Below are 25,024 nucleotides of genomic sequence, written 5' to 3' on the forward strand. Positions count from 1 at the left end.
ACTAGACATTTAAATATGTGTCAGTTAGGATGGAGGGAGAAAGAGTGAGAAAGGAGGAGGGAGGTGAGTGGATAGACAGAATAAACAGAAGACGAGAAATACATTCAGAAATGTATATACGGCTCCAAAATAGGGAGAAAAAGGAGCTGCAAAAGAGATATCTCCACTGTGGCTATATCAGGTTGCTACCACAAATCCATTCCAGTATTTCATGATGAAATATATATAAAAAACGATTAATCATCCTACTCAAAAATTGTGTTATGATAGTCAGAATGAGTATTATGCAGTTCAGGCCCGCATCTGTACATGTCAATTTTATAATTTAGATATCACACACGATTGAGAGGATAATAATACAATTCATGGGCGATGACATGTGCCTTGCATATTGTAAGACTCCTGGAGTATCTCTCATCACTGATAGTTCTTGTTAACACTCATGAACACCAACTTATATGGGCCTTAAGATTTTGAAGGGTACGCTTCAGTGCTCAAAAGAAGTTAAAACAATTAAAAAGAAAATTATGGAAAATATTGTTTTTCCAGCAAAGGTCAAATATATGTATATGTATCATTATTTTAATTTCGCTTACGTATCTCCTATTTATTCATTTATAATTGCTGAGAGACGTTACCTTCTTCATAGATTTTCTCTTTATATTCAGACACGGGACAAATTGTGCCGGTCTGATTGCAGCTGGAAAGGACAACAATGAATGCATAGCAGGGATTGCATACAACGCAAATCTTGTGGGTAAATACAAGCACACATAAATTTCCGCGCTTTCACAGCTTAGCTGGTTTTTAACATTATATGATAATATGTCCTTATGTAACTACTACACAGAGCTATAAGGACTTAACGCAACCAATTCTAAGACTTGTTATAATACTATCTTTGATTTTGTTCACAAGCATTCCATCAAAGCAAAGTCATAGACGCAGACCAAATTATGTGGTTATTAGATTGGTCACATCGATACAATAGCTGTACACTGAAACAATACGACCATATTTATTTGTTGTTGTTATTTGTTGGGCAATTTAAATTGTAGTCGGCTATGTAATTACAAGTAAGACAAGATAACAACAACTTTACTGCACTATCCGTTTTTACCACAGAATAATCTTTTTCTTATCATGTAGGCGCTATTTTAAGATTGTTTGCATATTTAAAAGCTGGAAACGCACAGATGGAGTATAATTTTGCATATACGACCAGCACAGTGCAGAAAATGTTATACCTTTACCGCTTTGTCCAACTGACTTTATATTTGTTTTAAACGTAGAATTTATTAATATGTAAGAAACGTCAATTAGACCAGACGCCAACGACTTATAGCGTTCTCCTACACATATATAAAAAAGAGTTCTATATTGTAGATACCATGACATTCAATAAGTTTAATGCACCAGACATTAACATTAGCGCCAATAAAACTATTGAAAAAACAAATAGGAACAAAACATCGGGTGTGAACTGAAAAAAGAAGAGGAAAGCATAGAGGGAAAGAAGCAGATTTTTTAAAAATATATTAAGGAGTATATCAAAAACTCTAATTCTTTGTGGAACAATGACTCCAATTTGTACGACACTATTACCGTACTATGTTTAGAATCAGCCTCCAACCATAGCATCAAATACAACTTTTGCACGTGCTAGGGAGGACAAATATCTTGATTGTTGAATGCATGTATATTTATTTAAGTTTCATAATAACCTGCTTTGGGCAAAATCTCAAACTGTGAAAGGTCTGCTGTCATATATTGTTTTTGTTGGTTCAATAGAGTTTCGTTTTTGTAGTTGATGTCAAGTGGCAAAATAGACATTTGCTATTTCTGGAAGCGTGATAAGGCAATTTTCGATATACAAGTTTAAAAACACTATAGACCCTTGTTTATATGTTTTCCTTTACAATTTACCTCTGATGTCCCAACAGCCTTATAAGAGGTGTACATTTAACCGTGGTTGTCGCTGCTCGATGGCCGCCTTTGGTTAAAGGAAAACGAATTGGGGAAGTTTGAGAGTATTCAGGAAAATGAAGTGATTGCTAGAAGAACATAACATTCAGGAAAATGAAGTGATTGCTAGAAGAACATAACTATCAATATTCAAAAATGCATGTAAAATGTAATTTTATCAACGACTTCACTTTGACTACTTCAAATTTAATGCAAGTTTTGAGAAACGATATTGATAACACAAGGTTACAAATTCATTCAACACATTTGTCAGCTTCGAAATCACGAAAGGTGGTAGTTTGATAGCTTGGAACAAGGACTTACTATTCGTATAATTTATTTGATTCTGGAAAACTGGATCAAATAATTGCACAGAAAAATACCGGATATTTGCGCGGATGCTGATTGATGCGACGATGGGCTTCCTCTTTCTGATATACGTTTACCTGTTTTGTTTTAATTTCAAGGATATGACAGCAATCAATCAGTATATTTTAGTTTCGCTTGCTTTGGTCTTGATGGCAAATGATCAAAAATCTGGATAGGTAGACATACTTTGCGAATGGCGAGGAGATTTATCGAAATAGACCAAACTTAACCAATAGGAGGCAAGAATTATAAATGTGCATAAAAAGGTGACCCAAATAGACCTAAACATACATTAAGAGGCCAGAGTGAAAATCGACAAACCTAAAAGGACTTATATTCAACAAACCCTAGCAGAGACCTAAATCGATCAACCTGAAATCTGATGGATCCTAATAGGGTCCCAACTAGTCTGCTGTTCTTATAACAACCCGATCGCATGGTTGATATCAGAAATGTTTGAATATATCGATTGTTTTATATGTGCGCAGAAAAGATGATGTAATGAACGAACAGTGTTACTAATCGAATGAGTCATAATAACCACTGATTACGGATAAGGCAGGAGAAATGCTTTCACATGGATTTGGACTAAATACTTAAAATTAAACCATTTTTCAAAATCGAAACACATTAACTTGTAAAATGATGGATCCACTCACGAGTTTGCTCGACATGCTGAATTTTCATTATCAATGGCAAATATCCAGACCATCCATTGTTAAGGAAACCGGGATAATTTTTTTTTATGATCGGAGATCATATATTGGGAACTTTGTGTCTTGCCCTCTCTCTGTGGGTATGCAATTAGATGACAGTATTGCTACTGGTTATTTAGGTCACTGTTTCAGTATACGGCTAACATATGCACCTAGATGCTGACCAAGGCAATCGCGAAACAAATTATTTTTTACTATCGTTTAGGGCTTGAACTCTTGAGAAGAATATTGATGAATCAAATATCGTATGGTCTCGTCTGACTTCACCAAAACCATCGTGGTCTTCTCCTTAATTTGAAACCCTCCTTCTGATTGGACGAAATTGTAATTATAGAGTTTGATTAGCTAATAATTAGGGATTTTCAGTGGTATTTATATTTCCATGAAGGAGGTGTTGACCTGTGAATCTACGGGTACTATAAGAGAATATTACGTGAAAAGTAATAAATAATTAGAATGAAAATAATAGTGGCATAAAGTAATGTTCAAATCAGAAAATATCTTGTCATGTAAATCAGAATAAAAGGACAATAATTGTTCTATCATATGACTGGAGCAAATTTTAATTTAAAACATCATGCAAAACAATAACTTATATCAGATAAGGAAAAAACAACTTTGCTTCAATATATTTGGTATTTCGGTATTATTGGTATTCCTATATTTTGAAAATTATTTTCTATTCAATTTTAATAAGGCACATCACTTGTGATTGAAATATATTACTTCCATTATCTTATTTTGTAAAAAATCCAAGAGTTATTTTAGACTCTCGTGAGTATCATTTGTTTACTACTTCAAAGTGTGTGTTGTGGTGTGCATATGCATCTGTGTACAAATTTATAGTACGTCAGACGCTGAGAAGTTTCTCACTATATTACAACATAAAACTGTAATAAGAACACACACACACACGTACCTACAAAGCACGTACGTTCTTACATTCTTATAATTTAGAGATCATTGCATTTTTTTAAAAAAACAGGATTGTTTAGTTTCTGGAGTTAAAACCTCAAATCTAATTGCATGAAAAACAAAACGAAAGAAGATTTTACATCGAAAGGCCCTTATAGATCTAATATGCAATACAAGTTGATGCACTGTTTGTACCTCAGAACAAACAAACGTCAATTGTGCCATTATTGGCAGTAGTAATAGTAGCGGTAAATATCTGTGGTATTGTCATGGTGATGGTAAATGAAATAATCAACTACATTTTTTTCTAGGAATCCGTTTGATCAACATTTTAGGGACTAGTGATTTGATGGAGGGAAACGCTCTTTCCCATCAGCTGTCTACAATTGACATTTATACCAACAGCTGGGGACCGGAGGATGGTCATGGCTTTGGCAGTATGCGGACATTTACGTCCGCTGCAGTCCAAAAGGGAATTAGAACGGTTTGTTGTTGTAACTGCATTTTTAATTTCACCTTATTATTATTATTATTATTATTAACTATTATTTGATATTTATTAGACGGTATTATTCACAAAAAAACCTGATTTCTACTGGCAAAACCTTTTTGGACTTTCAAGAACGTTTAAAAGAAAGTCGTTCGATTTGACGAAAAAGATCTACGTTCAACATAGCATTGAACAAGCTTGTGTCTTTTTGATGCTTGTTAAACATATTGAGATGGGCTATTAAATAGAGCTAATTATTATCTATAGAACAAGGTTAGTTTGGCTGCATCCGAATGTACATGTCTTCCACATAGATCACTCCATTAGTTCCTGTGCAGACCACAAATCATGTTGTTACCTATTTTTCTAGCATGTCCTATAATTTTTGCTTATCTCAATGAATACAGAGGTCAAATCGTTTTGCGTTATCATTTAAATACCCATGCAATAATGTTATATTAAACCTTACACTAGCGTAATACAGTAAACCGCTGTGACTTAGTAATAATAAAGAAGTGGTGCAGATTGAATGTTTCCTTTTCTGAACGTTTCCAAATTATTGCACCAGACGAAGCAGGTACCATATTCTGTCCCACAAATTTATATTATCTTTCTTTCTTTATTCTCTGTTAAAATAAAATTATATTCCAATGAACAAATCTTTCTAGTCAGTTTTAATTCGTTTTGGCGGGTTCCACTTTATGAAAATGTTTTACTTCGATAGATCTTCTGTTTATCTTAGCGTACTCCTCTATCCTTGTGTCTTAATTTAAATAGGCATTGTCTTGAAATAAAAATATGAGCTGTCTATGATAATTTATATTAAACAGCTGAAGGATGAGTTTGAACAGCGACCATTCTGGCTAAAAGGGGAAGGTAGCATATACTGCTCACGAGCTGTAGTTAGTTAAGTGTGTGGAGCCTGGCTATCTACCAATATCAAATAAAGTATTAAAAAAAATCGTGAAACACCTATAGGCTTGATATAATATTGCGGGCAATCGTTGCCTTCAAAGCGATTTATAATTTATTAATCAAAAGATATTTTTAATATATCCTTCAGATTCATGGCTATATAAAGGCGAGTATCCAACGACAACAGCCAGACTAATGCCGATGTGCCAGATTCGTGTATTGCGTGCCTTCGTGAATTTGTGCTACATTTAATGGTGTCTGCTTGACCTCTTCTATTATTGTCTTTTGAAAGCAAGCTTTAAATTGCAGGGCCGTAATGGCAAAGGCACTATATACATCTGGGCTGCCGGAAATGGTGGGCTTCACGATAACTGTAACGCAGATGCATACGCGAACAGTATATATACCATTTCCATATCGAGTATTAACTCCAATGGATTCAGTGCGACCTACGCAGAAGTTTGTACACCGGTTCTGGCAGTAACGTATGGTGGAGGAGGAGGAACTTATAAATACTTGGTAAGGACAAAGAAAATCCTTAACTCCTATTCGAATTCTAAATTACTCTTTCTTTCGACATTTCAGACCCCATTACATGAATGTTCACGAATAAGGCTCCATATATATCTTACTGCATAATATCTAGAATATCAATGGAAGGTCGCAGTCTTGTAATATTTGCAGTAAAAGTGTGCATCTATTCGTCTATAAATAGGTCCCCACCAAAGTATGACTCAATTTCGTTTTGGCTCATTCGACACTTCAATCGTAACGTGTTCGTAACGGCAATATGTTTGTAAATTGACTCATAGGTTTAATACCCAAATCTACACCTGGAAGACCAGAAAAACTATATACAATACGGAAGATTCCCATAATTCTTCCAAGCAATTGCAGAGATGTAATATTTCGGACACAGGAAATAATGATGCGACTTTTATCTTAACGGCATAAAAAGCAATGACCTAAACAATATTAACAACATGCAGCACGGGTGGCGAGATATTTATTTATTAGAATGGAGCTATCGGTTGATCGCAGCAGAAAATAATTACTAAAACTCTCTATCTGACCGGATTAAACGTCTCGGATAAGAACACTTATGTTTTTCTTCCTTATTTTTCACTCTCTTTCTTGGCTTCATCCTCACACCCATCCTTGTCGGATATAAAGAAAAAAGTTCAGAAAAGAAGGTTTGCATTTATTGGGTCACAAGATTCAGCATGTCATAGAAAACCCCTATTCTTGGCATTTACTGTTCTCCTCCTCTTTATTTCTTATCTTTTGCTTACCTCCACCCCCGTATTTTGGACATTTCCAATGAGTTAAAAATTGATAGAACACAGGAAAAAGGTCTCCGACCTTTCTGAAAGTTGATAGATAGATAGATAGATAAATAGATAGATAGATATATAATGTTCGAAGTGACCCTATTGTCAGCTCCTCAGGTTTGAGAGAAAAACTGTAAAATATAATGCTCTAGTATTATTCAAGAAATACGGCTTTATGAAAGTACGCTGTTCCAGTCAAAAATCTAATATCATTTATGAAGATAGCAAGTTCATCAATGAATCAGAGTTGCAGAAAATTAAAATTTCTTTGTGTGTTTGAAGTTTAGTCTCTGCATTTCATTGGGCAAGGAAGCTATGCCTGTTCTCAGTCAGTTACCTGCAACTTGTATTTGCGAGACTTAAGCGAGAAACGTATTTAAAATTGTATTCTCTCAAGTCCCCACGCCGCGTAATCAGCGGTATATATGACCGAGTTAGTGGGTCAATAGATCAGTAAATTATAACGCTTAGTCATGTCACTTTTTTAAATGTGGTTATGACACAGTTTCTGTCAATTAAAGAAATGTATTCAACTCGGAAATCACAACAACCAATGCCTTTACACACTCACCTTGCTTCAAATTATTTCCGTAATTAGTAAATGTCAATCAGAAAACAATCTTGCACCGGTGCTTTCATACATAACCTGTCTGAATAAGGAAAGAGTCATATTTTTTCTTTTTTCTATCCAGTATTCAACAAGCCCTATGAATTTATGCACAGGAAAACATGAAGGGACGTCATTCTCCGCTCCTCATGCAGCAGCTATTGTTGCCTTGACATTGGAGGCTAAGTACGTGTGTTGTTTACTGTTAATCTATCTATCTATCTATCTATCATTTTGTTCATTTTATTTTCAAAACGTGGTGCCGTATAACCTTGTTCTTTTTTATTTAGTTTTCCTATACAAATAGCCCCGTTGCATTTTTTTCCTTTATTGACTTTTCTTAATAATTTGCGCTAAACGTACTGATTCCTCTTTACAATCTTGTTCTATGTTTCTTATCAATGAACCCCTAAACATTATCACATGTTATCAATTTTCCTTACCAAATAGCGCTCCATTCTTGTTCCATTATATTCACGTATCTTACAAGGTTGCGCTGCAACATTGTTCCATTTTTCATTACATCTAGCGCATATAACTTTGATCGTCTTATGTATTTTTCTTAATAAAATTGTACCCACGGCGTTGTTTTGTTTCTTCAGTTTTCATTATAAGTAGCTCATATAGTATTGTTCCTTTTGAGTTATGTTTCTCAATACATAACACCTACACCATTGATACATTCGTTGATTTTTTTCTTGTCAGATGGCACTTACAACCCTTTTTGAATATTTAATTATGATACAAAGATCTTAAAAAAATTGTTTTATTCATTACGAGGGTTAGATTATTAAATTTATATTTTGATGGGTTTAAGGCAATGGCTGAGAGCTCTCACGGAAGATATTGATTAACTTGGACTATTTTCATACTTTAGTCCAGCTTTAACATGGCGGGACGTTCAACACGTAATTGTTCGTACATCGAAAAAGCATTATCTACGGGATGGAACCTACAGCTGGCAAGTCAACGGCGCTAATATATCTGGTAGGACTTAACTTCCTTTACTGTAAAAACACAGGTAGGAATGTAAGTACGGTTTTAAAATAAATGTTGTGAGATGCTTTCTAGTATTTGCCACGATTTCGTGTAGATTGCGATAATTCTATATACTGCTATATGCCGACATGAACTTGAAATGGCATTTGCACTATATTAAAACCTCATGGGACTAGTTAAAGTTCCCCTTTCCGTCTCAACAACAACTCACCTCCAATATCCGTCCGAAACAAAATGGACCATGAAACAACTTGAATCAGCCATGACAGTCCTTTCATCAGTAAACTTAAAACTTACTTTAGTAAAATTTTACTTTATTTAAAGGCTACTTTCGTCCATTAAGGGTTTGTACCATCAAATAAGGTCATTTGTTTTGAGAAATATGTTATTGCGGCTTTTGGCCTTGAAAGGCGGATAAATATTTTTTGCTGACAAATATTATGGGATTTAAATTTATATCATTGGTTTCCCTTTAAATAAGTGTTTTACTAAATGACCTTTACAATCTATAATTATGTTCAATAATCATACAAATTAACTCCATAGTCCATCCTGTACTTGGCTTTGGGCTAATGGATGCCGAAGCCATGGTGAAGACGGCTAAATCATGGAAAAGTGTCCCCAATCAGCGCAGATATACAACTTCAACTCTGTATCCCCACAGGTACTTTTCTCTTTACTTAAACTATAAAATATATAGACGGTCCTAAATAAATAGTATTTTCAATAGAAGTGTTCAATGTAAAATGAATTATTTTTCTTAGCTAAGAGTGATGAACAGAACATTAAACTGTTATACCAACTCTTTCAATTTCATTTTAGCGGAAATGTGAGATTCTACATTTAATATAAGGAATTGTCTTGTTTTTGTTTGATGAAACCGCAAAATTGTGCTGTAAAAGTACCTTAAATGTATTCAGATGCCTGAGATGTTACAACTTTCCTTATCGCCGATCCAGTGGCTGAGTGGTTAGAGCGTCTGCCTAGGATGCGGGAGGTCCTGGTTTGATCCCCGGCCGAGTCGTACTTAAGACTTCTAAAATAGTACTTACAGCTGCCTCGCTAGGCGCTCAACATTAAATAGGTTATTGTTAGGACTGGTCGACCTGGTGTCAGGATAATGTAACTGGGTGGGACATCATGCTACATGTCTGCGGCATGATGCCCCAGTGCTAGGCATCACTTTAAACTGCCACACTGCAGACATCGTAGCGATATGACTGGAAAATTGTTGAAACTACGTTGAAGATCTAAATCATACTCACACCAATTTTATACGACGTCGTTACTTTATTTACAACCTCGTGAAGTATTATACGATACATCATGTAGTAAATGGACTTATGAACGAAACAAGTTGTCTTCTTTAAAAAAAGAATCCAACTAGTTAATTTTATAAGCGACAAAAGCAACCCGAAAAATAAAACTTTAACTTCTGCTGTAACCGAACTTTCTTTCTGGTGTTGTAAAGTAGATGTCAATAGTATCAGATTATTATGAGCTATAGAAATGGGAACGACTGTAGCAAAGCAAAAGGACTGCCAGTAAATATTCCTTTTACAAAATCGTTCTTATCTGAAGCTCGTGTGGAATATGTTGGCCACAGTTTATAATTTCATGTATTAATCTTGCATTTTGAAATAGAACTCCAATGGACTTATGCATATAAATGATTGTTAAATAGCGCCTGATTAGCAAAAGTTGTCGTTAATATCAAGTATGTACCTTCGAACTTGTCTGATTCTTTACGAGGGGATTATCGTATGTATCGTGGATTAGGGTGGTGATGCACGAGTGTTAGGCAATTGATGCCATTATTCTCTGCAAGAGTTCGAGTTCTGCTTGGATAAAGAGCTATAACTCTCTACCCGGTATGATTCTATTGGTGTCGTTCTATATATACAGAAAGTCATTTATATTGGTTAGTATACTGCATTGTGAGAAGCGGGTCCATGTCTCCAAAAATCTCGCCGAGCACTCATATGAACCAAATAATAAGCATAATATAATAGCACAGCCTGTGACACTTTGTTGTTTACCCTACCCCCTTTTGGCAGTTTAATCTTTCTTTTCTTCCCCTAATTTTTGAAGAAGGTCGGAATGTTAATCTTTCCGTCATAACTGCATACCAATGAATGGCTATGTATTGCGAGCGGAAACGTCAAAACTTGCTGGTTGCACTTAATACACCTTGATAAAGGTCAGTGTGCTCACATAAGAAACAAAAGTAGATACATTCAAATCAAAACAGATTTGCCACACACACGCACCCCACCCCCACAGAGTCCACCCTGTATTGACATGCAGATTTTCGTCTTCGATTAAGTGTTGAAGGTTATTCTTGGTTGCCTCTTAAAATGAAAGGAAAACATTGCTGTACTGCCGATGCATAATTTCACTAAAGATGCAAACAAAGCAGCTAAAATGGAAACAATGTGAAATCGAAAATCATTTGAGTAAGCTGGTAATATTAAGCAGGCAGTTATTATAAACTATGGCAAAAGAACTGGATACTATATAGGCATTAGAGCAAAATGAATTTATTTTAAAACCCGAAGTTTCTCAATATTTCTGTATCCAAAATTCAAAAGTTATCCAATAATTACAGTTAACATAAACATGGCAATTTCATAAAATACCAAGCACCATATTTGTTAAATTGGTTTAAACAAAATAAAAAATAAGAAAAAATCATTACATTATAAAGACTTTCAGGACTTCATATCGAATAAATGAACTTTTTGTTTTCAGCTACGTATATACGTGGAATACAAACACCGGTGTCACTGATTATATGACAATCGACAAATGTGACACAAACATTCGCCTTTTGGAGCATGTTGTTGTATGGGTAAGTAATGTGAAACATTATTTACTTCCTCTTTCTTGCTCTTTAGGACACCTCTTTGACATAAACATATTTTTATCGCCTCTTCACCAGAATGATTGGTCAAATTTACTTAAAATTTATACGCAAATATTTACAGCAAACTTTAGCTGATTCTGAACGAAAACGGCGCCCATTTGACATTTGAATAGCTGCAAAGACAAGCATTTTAAGTCTTGTTTTGAGACAATTGAACCATTAGGATGATCATACCGACTGCTGTCGTCACGAGCACATTTCCTGTAAAATTCAGTTCACTAGGCAGCCGTATGCCGACGTCACGTTCTCGTACATTGGTGCTCGTAATCGATACTAATCTAAAGATACTGTTGTGATTCAAGATGTGTCGAAATTTTTCTCACCCATGAAATATATAAATCTCGCGAATTTCCAGCCATGGCTCTTCTCGTCTCGTTCTGGTTCTCTCAGGATGTCAAGTATCTGTTTATTGACGTCAAATAGTGTATTACGCACATTAATAACGTCATCATGCTAGACAGCACTAAAGTATTTTCACGTAAAGTAAGTCGGTGCTGTAATAGAATAATATTAAATCATTGCTTTCTCCATCCGCTTTGAAAAGAAATGGGTGAGAAAAATGTAGGAACTGGTACCGACCGAGACAATGAATCAAACCCTTCCAGTTATACGTATTTATCTTTTGCTTGACAGTGCCTCCAAAATTAGAAATAACGCAACTCATCGACCGGATTTTCTTTTCTCGTTGACAACCATAACATAATTAAATCTTAGGTCTATTTCGACATACTCGAGTATGCTGCCCTTCAGGCGTGTAATGTTGCCATCAGGTAGGTTATCTTAATAATCGTTTCATCGCATCTTCTTCAGCAAGGAAATTGCCCCCCCCCAAAAAAAAAATAAAAAAAAATTGACAGGGACTTTTTAGAATTTATTCTTGGTTTCTTTCTTTATTTTGTGTAAATGTTTTTTCCTTGAGGCTAGGATGATGATGAACGCAACAGAATGATGAATGTTACTACCAGGTACCAGGTCGGACAGCTTAAGAATGTTGTTTCTGCTGTCTTTCATAAGGATATAAGATCCCCTTTCTTTAAAAAAGTCACCAAAAATCCACTGCCAAGCATTTTGGAAGTATTACTATCAACATTTTGGTGGTCAGTGTTCGAATCGATTGCCCAAGGTGCATTGGGAAGACAAAGTTCTATCTATTGCAGTATGGAAAAGTTACAAATACAGTTAAGGGTATCAGTCAATGGATAGACGGCTGGGTGGTATAAACCTGTAGCAGGAACTCCACACTTGGATCATTATGTTTAAACGTTACCTATAGAAACAAAATAAACGCAACTATTTAGATAAGAGCGTGTACAAAAGCCGCTTTCCCAAATGACTGAGAGTTATCCAAGCACAGCATTGTTCTAATCAAATGATGCAAACATCCAGCCACAAACGCGTTAAATTAGCTCAGCAACATCATTAATCTAAATTCAGTAGAATTTCTGCACCTAGTGATCCCTTCAGATGACTTTGTTTCAACAATTGGAATGATACGTTCTCTCTTGATAATCTCAATAAAGTGGATTTTTGGATGTATATAGTGCAATAAACAATCCTCTAAGTTTTCTGGTTCGATTGTAACTTAAAATGAAATAATAGAAAAATTACATTGTTTAAAATAAAATATTCCTGTAAGAATTCAGAGAGGTAGTTAGCCAGTTATCTTCCTGATACAGTGTTATATCTCACATGTATGTGTACAATATTGGTTTCATAAACATTTTGTTAATCTCAACTTATGATTTTTAAAATCCATATTAATCAGTTTCCAAGTACTTGGCACAGTCTGGTAAAGGACGATCTTCTTAAAAGGACATCTGCTTGGAATTTTTGTTGTTGTTTATTACTCTAGACACATTACGTTGCCAAGGTTGGGGGCCTTAATCTCACCATTACATATTTATTAGGAAATATAATTATGAAATATTCATAATAGTCGATCCAAAGTACTAGACTACATTATGGCTCCTATAAACGTTTCATGGGTTTTGAGAAAATGGGGAGAAAATTACAAAAGAGTAAAAATGTGTGTGTGTATATATATTATTTTCCTGCATTTCTATTTTATGGCGTTTGCCATCCATTCCTCTACTGTAGTGTAAAAGATAAGCACATATGCATACATATACATATATACAACGATATATACATTCAACCAGACAACTATAATAATACAATAATACATACTACCATACAACTATACATACAGCCATACATACAACTATACATACAGCCATACAACGATACATACATACAGACATAGATACATACATACATACATACATACATACATGCATACATGCATGCATACATACATACATACATACATACATACATACATACATACATACATACATACATACATACTTACATACATACATACATACATACATACATATACCGCATGTCGTCTATTGACGATGAGGTATGGGATAGACTCGTGCTGGTGACGGCAAACCCATAGCGTCATTCTGCAATAAAATGTATACCCTACAATCAACGAACATGTCCAAACATAACAGCAATAGTAAGTAGTAAATTATCATTACAAATAAAAAATTAAAGGCCAACGTCTTCTTGTCAAATCTGCAAATTTTGTTGTATGACAGCTGTATACAGGGTATATGTTTATGTACATATATGTATTTGTATGTGTGTGTGTATAATTGTATAGGTATGTACGTATATATATGTGTGTGTGTGTTTATGTATATTTCCTAGCGATTTCTATATGGTTTTCTGTATTTATATATCTCATCTTGTAAATGCATTAGTTGACTATATATGTCTCTTGATTGCGTTCTCCTCTATGCTGTGTCTCATAATCTTATGATATTTATCTTAGTAACCTGATATAATCTTTGTTGAAGAGGTAATGAAGCCATTTAGACAGTCAGTCATAGATAAATGCATGCACGCACGCATACGCGCAAACAAGTATATATATGCATAAATACATGTGTCCTATATAAAGAACTACATATATAATTACACTTTACAAGATTTCCATTTCCTGTTCGTTACTATTTCAAAGTTAATGTTAAGTACATAACACTACAGAGGTATTAACTTTTCAAAATATTATCATCATCAAGCAATTGTTAAAAGATCAGTGCCATGCTGAACCAAACGATTACAGATGTGCATAATTGCAGGTATTGAGATATTTCGTTTTCTCAATACGATAGCTGACACAGTACTACCGTTGTATTTTTGTCACTGTTTTGTTGTATTTTATGATTTTGTATTATCCTGAATTTGATTAATGTGATATAATCTCTGTTGAAGAGGAAATAGAGTCATACATACATACATACATACATGCATACATACATATGTATCTACAAATCAACACCCATACTCAAAACATAAATATACTCACAACTAAAACATGCATGTACCTATACATACAGAGGTAATTACAGACGTATGCGTCTAGCTATTAACCTAGTGTAATCTCCCTGCGTCAGGTATTGTTGGGTAATCTGGTTCGTCTAATAGGTTGGCCGAACAGGGGATGCATTTTTAAATATAGACACGATTACTGAACCTATTACTGCATCCACCTTATAATGATAGAATGGTACATAGCGATACATTAATATTCATTTTGAAAAGAACGGTTTCTACAGTTTAATTTTGTATCGAAATTTCCAAATAATTATTTTATTGTATTCGAAAACTTGACAAACAGCATTTATATCTACGCTTGCTCTTCATCCATAGGTTGATTTCGAAAGCGACAGTAACGGTGACACTGAACTGCGCCTCACGTCCCCTAGCGGAACGACGAGCTACTTATTTACCCCGAGACGTCTAGAAGTTGGCCACGCCTTATCTGTAAAATGGGATTATATGACAATTCAACATTGGGGAGAGTCACCCATTGGCATGTGGAAGTTGAAAATGCTTGTCTCAAGTTTTTTATATACTGGTATAGCCATAGCATAACCATTTAAGTAACTTATTAGGAACTTCAGTTTTAAATACATTGAAATAAGTCTTCTGTTCTGACAGATTATACATAAAACATTGAAATCAATCGTTTTTTTTTCTTCTGACACTTCAATTGTAAATTCAGCTCTGAAATTAGTTTGTTGTTTGACATTTCAATTATCAACTCTGAAAACAATCTGTTTTTCGGTCTTTTCAAGAGTAAATGCAACACTAAAATCATTCCTTTGTTTGACAATAACAGAGAATCAACAAGAGCATTTAAAGTCTTCTACAATTTCAAGAGTTTTATTTAACAGAATTCGAAAATTTTACTGAGGCTCAGAATTTACCTCAGAATTGAAATATGATGGAGCGAATTGAATATTCATCACCAACCCAAAATATTGTTTAGTCTATATGTTAAGGGTATGGGTATAAATATTTGGCTGCACTAATATAATTTCAGTTGTTTCCCGTAATATATAAAACAAATATATAAATGGATTCGAAAGCGTCACCGTGGTCACATTTTATACATTTATCTACATTGAACATATGGATCTAGCCCCAAAATAAATGGCAAATACGTATTTCCCACAAAACAATCAATTTGGAAAAAACATCCGATATAAATTAATGCTGCTTCTACGATATAGTTTTTCCATGCCGATCACATGAGCTCAAAAGTGAAATCTTTCGGATGTTGTAAACGTTCAAACATATGCGATTTATAATTATTGCATAAACGACTCTTCAATAAAGGTTTCGGCACACAACTGCAAAATTATTATTTTGGGAGCACAACCATAGCGTTTTCCCAGCATCATAAATCACTCTTAAAAACCGGTACAAAATAAACACGTAAAACTCATACAAACACTATCGTCATAATTAGATAATAATCCTTGAATGCAAAATTATTGCCCGGCATAGTACGAACTTCGTAAAATGATTCTTTAATGTATTTAGTTCATATATTATCCATACATTTATTCAACATGCAAGGGGTATAGGCAGCACACGACGATCTTAACAGCAGGTGATGGGTAAAGCGAGATAATTTTCTTGGAACTTCGACTATCAGCAATAATATATTTGTAGGAAAATAGAGAACCATTTGCTAGTGTGTGTTTCTTAGAGCGTTTCATTCACGTTAAATTACGTTGCTCTCGTACGTTATTGATTCAGCACATAACGATATTACAGCAAGACCACTTTCAGAACGTATATCACATCTTCACAATGTAGTCTCTCTCGAATGATAGATGACCAAAATCAAGAATATTAAAAGTATTATAGCTGTATATACGACATAAGCAGCCAATTAAACTGGTAATCATTTATTATAAGCATTTCATAATCTCCATCATTTTCGGTTTTCAGATGAAAGAACAACATTTAGCATGTAGATGTCAAAACGTATTAAAAATAAACATCTTTCATTATGACTGACAATATTGTATTTTAATGTTCCTGACAAAACGCTTCATATTTATACCACTTTATATGATAATGTTTTTGGTTGATACTACTTTAGTTGGGCCTTAGAATGGTGTTTTAAGGCCCTGCAGCATACAAATTGTGTGATATGCCTTGATCATGCACACATCAACTAAGCGATCCAGGTTGATTTGATGACGGCAAAACAATACGAACTGAACTGATCACGAATGAATTACTTGACCACTGAGTGACCACTTTCCAAGGAATCAACATAGAAAGGAAGAAACAAGTCGACTAGTATAATGATTTATAGCGCTCTTTTTAACGTACGTGGATATATTTAACCATGGTTATAAAATGAGATCGTAGATACTAGGCAATATAGATAAACAAGTAAGTAAATAAATAAGTGAATGAATTAATAAGTGCGCATTCCAGTCTTTAAAATGTTGATACAGGAACAAACTGTGTCATTGAATGAAACACACACACACACACAGACACAGATATATATATATATATATATATATATATATATATATATATATATATATATATATATATATATATATATATTCTTTTTGACAGGTTCATTGCATTCCTGGAAAATAACGTTTTACGGTACACTGAACGACCCTGTATATGGTGAGTACAACCAGTATGTTGGTCTTCGTTCCATAATTAGCCTATCATGAAAACAGACCCCTTGATCTTAATCTGCTTTCTAGGTCATATTATTGCACCGGGCTTAGCCAACCTTTACAAAATATTTATCTTACAGAAAAAGGTTTTGAGCGTTCTATTGGCTTTTTAAAGATTCAATAGTTGTGGGTATTATTTGTGGCAACGATTTTAAATCCTTAATTGTTCTTGGTGGAAAAGAAACAAATTTGTAACTACCAGTTTGTGTGTCGTTTGTCATGGAAAGTATATTAAGGTTGATTTTTGCTTATTCTCTTTTGTTTGATAAAATTGTAGCAGTAATGCTGTGTACCAGTATGCGTCCGTGTAATTGTTACCAAGACAACTTATTCAATAATGAGGTAATACCTCTAGTGGTATTTTAATTTTTAGATAAAGCTTGGCTGCTCGCTTTTTAATGTTGTCAGCTGTATCCTGTAAAACGAAGGAATCGTGGTCATACAATGTAGAAGCACATTCTAAAAAAGATTTAACTAAACCATTGAAAGCTAACTCTTTCGCATGCTGTTGATAACATGATAGGTTAGTCTTCATTTCCTTCGGTTGCAATGTTTCCTTAATTTAGCTTTGCCTAGCCGTTAACACCATCTGACACAAAGTCCTTCAGTTTTTATTTCGAAAGCCTTCATATAATGGTGTACAAATAATGTTAAGTATATGTCTTTAATGTCATGACGAATGGTCGAAAAAGTCAAAAGGCAGGGGTGTAATTTTAAAAACATGTCTATTTAAAGTACTTTTAACATTGCATTTCAGCATGCTCTAGAACAGATCCTATGGAAAATTCGCAATGAATCATGGGTAAAACATGACATGTTGTTTACATATAATACCTACTTTACGGCTTAAAATCGCACTCTATCAGTCTAATCTTTGCCTGTTTAAAGGCTGATGACGGGGCTTCAACAGCAATATTAAATATATGAAAACTATAAATAACGAAGATATATAAATGGGAAACAATATGCGAAAATAAATGATGTCCATTCATTATGGTGAAATGACAGATCAAGCATCCGCTGCCACCGTTGAACGGGGTACACATAGATTTATATTTGATAAATTGCATGGTATTAGCAATAAGAAATATGTGATGTTGCTAAAATGAATGTACTTCTGTGTGTTTGTAAGCTCTAATGAGAGAGAGAGAGAGAGAGAGAGAGAGAGAGAGAGAGAGAGAGAGATTATCAGTACCCAACCATGACAAGTATGCACCATTAGGTTTACCGGTGGAAAGAAAAACCGTATGTAGACTTGTGGATTTCACAACAATTTAAATGATGACTTCTACAGACAAATGAGAGATTTAAAAACCTTAAATACCTATGGAACTGACGCTGACTGGACACCTGTCTGTATGTACCCCTTGTTAATTAGACATATTTACTGTTTCAGAAGATGGTAAGCTCAGCTGTCAACCATTACAGTAACGAGAAAGAACTCGATTTACATGGGACTTTTAAAATTCACATTCAATTCATAATTTTGCAAATGACCTACGATGCCACGCTATAGCAATTGCCAACGTTTCCCCAGAGCATGACATTCTTCCACCACACGCCTACGGCTGTCCGGCTGAAGAATTGAAAAATTCGACCGTTAATTTAGATAACCTAATTCAAATCCCTATTAAATCGTCAACCTTTGCGTCAACTATCCAAGAGATACCTCTGCGTCTAACATTATTCAATGCCCAATCAGTAGGGCCACATGAAAAGCTGACAGAAACATGGCTAAAAACATCAGGCGATGAGTCCAAGTACGCGGATCCAACACCCACCGGTTACTTCACCAAGTCGTTCACCCGCCACTCTCGCGGAGGTGGAATTGCCGTCATCACAAAGAACTCCATGATCAAGCGTCTTAACCACACCACAACGTTCAATTTCTACCACACATCGTTTGAACTAGTCCAAACCACACTCACACTGGAACAAAGGTCAGTCCATTTTTTTCTGTCTATATCGCCCTCCTCATAGTAGAAATAACAAGCTGACTGAATGTCTCTTTTTGGATCAGTTTCCGAATCTCCTGGAGTGTGATAATTCGATAGGTGGCAACCTGATTATTCTAGGAGATTTCAAGTTTAACTTTGACTGTCCCGGAAATCCAAACACATCAAAACACCTAGATTCCATTAATATTTTCAACCTCAAACAGTCAATTAACCAACCCACCCATAAAGATGGTCACATTTTAAACTGGATTCTTCATAGACCTGATGATAATATTCTACGGTCCTCCCTGGTGTCCCACGAACTTGCATCAGATCACCTCTGCATTATATGCTATCTTGACGTATCAGTCACTAAGCCACCACCTTTATTTGCTACTAAGAGAAACCTCCGTATGATAAATATAACCAAACTAATGCATGACATCCAGGTAAACCTGACAACTTGCTTGCCTCCTAAAGCAGAACAACTCGTTCATCGCTCGCAAACATGCCCCAGCTACCAAGTGCAGAGTATCAATTCAAAAGTGTTCTCCGTGGTATAGCAATGTTATTGATCAGCTTCGCAGAGCAAAAAGAGACCGCAATAAAGCTGTGAGGCTTTGGCTTTCCACCAGACTCACTATTCATAAGCAAATCTATGAAGCAGCTAAGAAGAACGTCACATACATAGTCCATGCAGCGAAATCAGCCCACTACAGTACTAAGATCATGCAATGTTCCAGCTGCAAAGAGCTCTTCGAGATCACTAACAAGTTAATATCAAGGAACAAATGTACACCACTTCCAACTACTTTCTCTCTAGTCGACCTTCCAGACCTGTTTGCCAATGTCCTCCGTGATAAAGTAAAAACCAGTAGAGATACGCTTGAAAACACAATTGCAACTGGCTCGTCGTCACCATGCAGTTGGGATGCAGAATTTGAGCGGCAACCATTAGCAGCATTTGAACCTGTTTCTATGGATTTAGTACATACAATGGTGATGAAGAATGCACTAAAGTCATGTGAACTTGATCCAATTCCAACATCGCTGCTGCTTGAGTGCATAGAGCCCATATTGCATTCACTAGCTGATGTTATTAATAACTCTCTGTCATCTTGTGAATCCCTATCATTTTTCAAGACTGCCATTGTAAAGCTTCTGCTGAAGAGACCAACACTGGACAATAACGATTTAAAGAACTACCGCCCCGTTTCTAATCTCCCATTCATATAAAACATCTTATCCTAGCTTGTATCTCATCTGAATTCAAACAGTCTCTTAGCAATGTACAATGTGTATATCGCCCTGACCACAGTACTGAAACTACTCTTCTAAAAGTAGTTAATGATACTATCACTGCTTTGGATAGCGGAAAGATGACAGTCTTCACCGTCCTTGATTTGTCTGCAGCATTTGACACAATAGACCATGATATATTACTTCACCATCTCCAGCATGTATTTGGCATTCATGATACTTCCTTACTGTGGTTAAAGTCATACTTGGTCAACAGGACACAAAGTCTTTCTTCAAATGGAAAAAAAAATACTAGCCCAGTTAATCTATGTTGTGATGTTCCACAGGGCTCTGTTCTTGGACCTGTTCTCATCATTCTATATATTAAGCCGATCTCAAGTGTCACAGATCATCATCCAATGTCACACCAATTGTACGCTGACGACACACAACTATACAAATCTAGCCGTCCAACTGAAGTTGATGCTACCATCCAAGGTGTAGAAAGGTGCATTTCTGATGTGAAATCATGGATGACATGTAACAAGCTGCAGATGAATGATGATAAAAATGAAGCCATTCTGATCACAACGCATAGACTTTCTCATTTACATCCTTTACCTCACACAATAAATATCAGGAACACCAACATTAAATGCACACAGTCAGTACGAAACCTAGGTGTTACTCTGGACAGTACTCTCACGTTGCACCAACATGTCATGAATATATGCAATTCTGCATATCTTGAGCTGAGACGGATCAGCTCAATTCTCAAATATCTTTCTGTTGATGCCACTAAAACAATTGTGTGTTCATTAGTACTTTCAAGACTAGACTATTGTAACTCAATTCTCTCTGGTTCATCTCAATATCTACTTCAGAAACATCAAAAAGTTCAAAACACAGCTGTTAAAATCATACTTAGAGTACCACGACCAAAGCACACATCCCCGCTGCTCTATACCCTACACTGGCTATCCATTCGATCCAAAATCAAACAAAAGATTTGTCTTCTGCGCTACGTTTCAGTGAAAGACCCCAGTCCAACATATCTATCCAACCTCACCCATGTTTAAACTCCAACGAGATACTTGCGCTCCTCTTTCCTCTTCTGACAATCGTATACTCATTATTCCCGCTATGAAAACGAAGTCATATGGACAAAGTTCTTTTGCATACCAGGGCCCAGCAACCTGGGATGAATTACCCACTGAACTTAGACACAAAGACACAGAGTCCCCATTCAAGAGTGCTCTTAAAACTCATTCATTTCGAATGCAAGAACAAATTTAAAGACCTAATAATGTTTCCTACCTTCAATATTTTTCAGCGTGTTTTGTATGTTTTCAGATTTCATGGTGTTTTTTGTTGTTGGTGGTAATCATATCATTATACGTGATTTATATGTTATAGGTGTTGTATATTGTTGTAAAGCGCTTCGAACTTCTAAAGATTATGCGCTATACAAAGTTTTCATTATTATTATTATTATTAGACTAAAGTGTCTTGCCCATATAACTTCTGTTAGGATATGGACACTCGTTGCCAACTTCGGCACGATTGCGACTGAGCTACCGCTGTTCCTGTTTACGTCAGTTGCCTCTGACGATATTAAATATTAGGCCTCTTGTACATCACTATTCCGGGAGGGAGTTGTACTGAAGAAACCTAACTAGCTGAACTGAATGTTTTGCGGCATCCGCAACATCATCAGTGTTGAGTTTATTGGTGATGCCTGCTTGAGATGGGGTTCTTGATTGTACCCTGTCAATACCTTCGTTCATCTGTCTCAAGAAGCTTGTTAATAAGATATCTCAAAACCGATAGATAATTTAAAAGGAAAGTGGTCTAGCACTTTATGAATAAGTAGTTTACATGGATATTACAGCAATAAATTTAAAGGAAAGCAATCTTGGATAATTCTCAAGAATGCATTTATTTAACAAACCTTGATATAGTATTTCAAGGAGGATTTTAAATTTTCGTACCTTTAAATCTTTTGCTATATACCTTTTAAAGAATCTTTACCTTTCAACTTCACCATACAGCTTTGTGCTGACGTATTCCTAAACCCATTGTGCATATACGTGAAACAAACAACTAAGCTGAGTTGATGCTGAACCCGATGCCGCTGGTCCCCGAAATAATTATCGCTATGTCTCGTATTCCCTTCCCGCCAAAGAAATTTGCGAAAGAAAAACCACATGCCTACATGTTCATTTCCAACTTTACGAGTATATCCTGTTTCCTGATTAAACATTACGTTTTTGTTATCTACAACTCTTTATGAGGTTTAGATTTTCTTTAACGTGTTTAAAGTTAGAAAATGGTCCATTATAAAATATGCATATTGTATGTTATCGACGTGCAAGCATTACCTGCATTGCTGTGTAGTCAAGTTATCTTAAGTTTCTTGTCTTTAGAAATTGCAACATTATGGGATTCCTAAGTTCACTTTAAAATGAATGTTTATGAGATGACATCAAAACTGCTAAAACTCTCCACTTATTTACTAGAGTCTTTTTAATTACATATACTAGCGAAATCGAGCAAATGTGTGAATATATGGATGATGAATGTGTGTCTAAGTTACAAAGTGAATGTGTTTGCATTTTTGTCTGTCTGCCTTTGTATGTATGTATGTATGTATGTATGTATGTATGTATGTATGTATGCATATATGCTGAATCCGTCATTAATATCTTCGTCCATCATCCAGTCATTCATTCGTTCATTCATTCATTCATTTCAGGTAATCGGTCAAACACAAGCAACTGCCCACAGCCCAGTCGTCCGAGTACAACTATTTATTCTAAAGGTTCAGCTCCAAGTCTCTCAAGAATAGTAGAAATAATCTCCGTCTCTGTTTGCGGTGGAATTCTTTTATCATTCTTGACGTCTGCATGAAAAAGAGGGTGTGCTCAAAATCAAACGTTGCTAGAAAACTGTCGTTGCACCCATTCGATCTATACGAGCTACGTCCCATTCCATTATCAGTTTGATCAATTTCGTCATGAAAGAGAGTTTATATATATATATATATATATATATATATATATATATATATATATATATGCTGTTAGGTCCCTATGGACGTAAAACAAGTAACATAAAAAGCAAAAGCAACAAGTCAAGTTTAGCAAAGTTCAACAAGTATTTAAATTCTCTAACTTAAAAACGAATGTTCCAAATTAATTCCAATCTTTAAGATACTGATGCATCGCTAGCCTTGAATGTGCCAATGTGCTAACCACCTTGTTGTATCACAATACTATACTCTATATGACGCAAAACCTAGTCATCTTATTGCGTCTTAGGTTTTTATAGAAGGCTCTGAAGCAAACACAGTTCTTTATTTCAATTTAATTCAGTTTTTTTTTCTTTGAATTAATTCACAATAATCCCAAAATATTATTTTGTTTAGAAACGTGAATGAGCTGTTTGTAATTCCAATGAATAATTAGACACAATATCTTAATACAACTAAAATGTTTCCGCAAATAACTGAATTAAATTGAAATAAAGAACTGTGTTTACTTCAGAGCCTTATATAAAAACCAAAGACGCAATAAGATGACTAGGTTTTGCGTCATTTTCCCATCAATATCGTAAACAAGGTCTGGCCTGTTTACATAATATTAGTAAACAACTTCAAAAAAGTCAGGTAGACGATAATACGTCCAAGGAAAAAATACAATGTCCTGAACTGAATCCAAGTAATAATATATTTGAAGAAAATCACATTAATCAGGTAAGCCCAAATTACTACATGCAAGTACGGACAATGGTCAAGCACACGTCATTACTTTAGGTCAGATAATAAAAGGAAAAGGTCAAAATTAATACCCACACAAGACAGTATGCGATCCATAAATGTAACTTTTTAAGACTGTTTAGGGGACTGGATGATCTTTTGTTTAAATTTAAATTGTCTTTTAGAAATTCCTCTGTATGAATATTTCTTATAACGTTGATACATTCTATCGAAATGACATCTTTTTTTTTTGATTTGCCAAATTTACATTTTACTGATTTGTATTTGAAATACTGTGATAACGGTATAGAATGTTATAATGATGAGGGTCGAACGGTTAAGAAACAGATTCCAGGGTGTCTGAAAAACAGGCACTAAGGATATTTGCAAGAGACACAAGAAACGCTAAATTGCCTCAATATATCAGAAAGCCTTGTTTTAAAATGACAAACTCCATTTTGGACAAATTGTATTCATGCAAATTTCTATGTATATTACCAATAAAGATAAACTCTTAGCTTTTCGTTTAGAGCATTCTTTATGCTTTTAAACCCAATACCAGCCTTATAACTTTGAGAGAAAAATGCTGGAAAACCGCACTCAAAAATAGGGCTTGAAATTTATGTACGTCCTGATTCCGCGGAAGTGGCTTATGAGAAATTATGGAGAATAACGGTTGTAAATGAAATTGTTGAACACTAGAAATCAAACTTATTCAAAGTCCTCATCAACATACCATCGTGCATTGGATTTGCAGCACCCCAGTCAATGTCCATGT

General features: G+C 35.1%; 3 protein-coding genes across 4 annotated transcripts in view; 2 read left to right on the forward strand and 1 right to left on the reverse strand.

The window, feature by feature from the left end:
- The window catches only part of LOC149779926 (rhomboid-related protein 2-like), a 164,131-nt gene that overhangs the window by 89,491 nt on the left and 49,616 nt on the right, over positions 1 to 25,024 (reverse strand). The gene's annotated exons all lie outside the window — the stretch shown is intronic.
- Positions 1 to 25,024, forward strand: part of LOC149779927 (neuroendocrine convertase 2-like) — a 150,874-nt gene that overhangs the window by 12,682 nt on the left and 113,168 nt on the right. The window lies entirely within an intron of this gene.
- LOC149779928 (furin-like protease kpc-1) lies at positions 30 to 24,763 on the forward strand. Its single transcript, XM_089937212.1, has 11 exons — positions 30 to 63; positions 650 to 757; positions 4,277 to 4,449; positions 5,680 to 5,889; positions 7,394 to 7,494; positions 8,186 to 8,295; positions 8,854 to 8,971; positions 11,059 to 11,158; positions 14,960 to 15,167; positions 17,201 to 17,257; positions 23,245 to 24,763. The coding sequence occupies exons 1-11, from the start codon at positions 30 to 32 to the stop codon at positions 23,397 to 23,399; spliced, it is 1,374 nt and encodes a 457-aa protein (XP_089793338.1). The 3' UTR covers positions 23,400 to 24,763.

The sequence above is a fragment of the Sinohyriopsis cumingii genome, chromosome 16 (assembly GCF_028554795.1).
Source record: "Sinohyriopsis cumingii isolate HCF-2022 chromosome 16, ASM2855479v2, whole genome shotgun sequence".
Lineage (NCBI taxonomy): Eukaryota > Metazoa > Mollusca > Bivalvia > Unionida > Unionidae > Sinohyriopsis > Sinohyriopsis cumingii.

Coding starts and splice junctions, on each gene's coding strand:
- LOC149779928 (XM_089937212.1), top strand. CDS start 30: ATGGAGGGAGAAAGAGTGAGAAAGGAGGAGGGAG. Junction 7,495..8,185: donor GCCTTGACATTGGAGGCTAA/GTACGTGTGTTG, acceptor TTCATACTTTAG/TCCAGCTTTAACATGGCGGG. Junction 8,972..11,058: donor TCAACTCTGTATCCCCACAG/GTACTTTTCTCT, acceptor TTTTGTTTTCAG/CTACGTATATACGTGGAATA.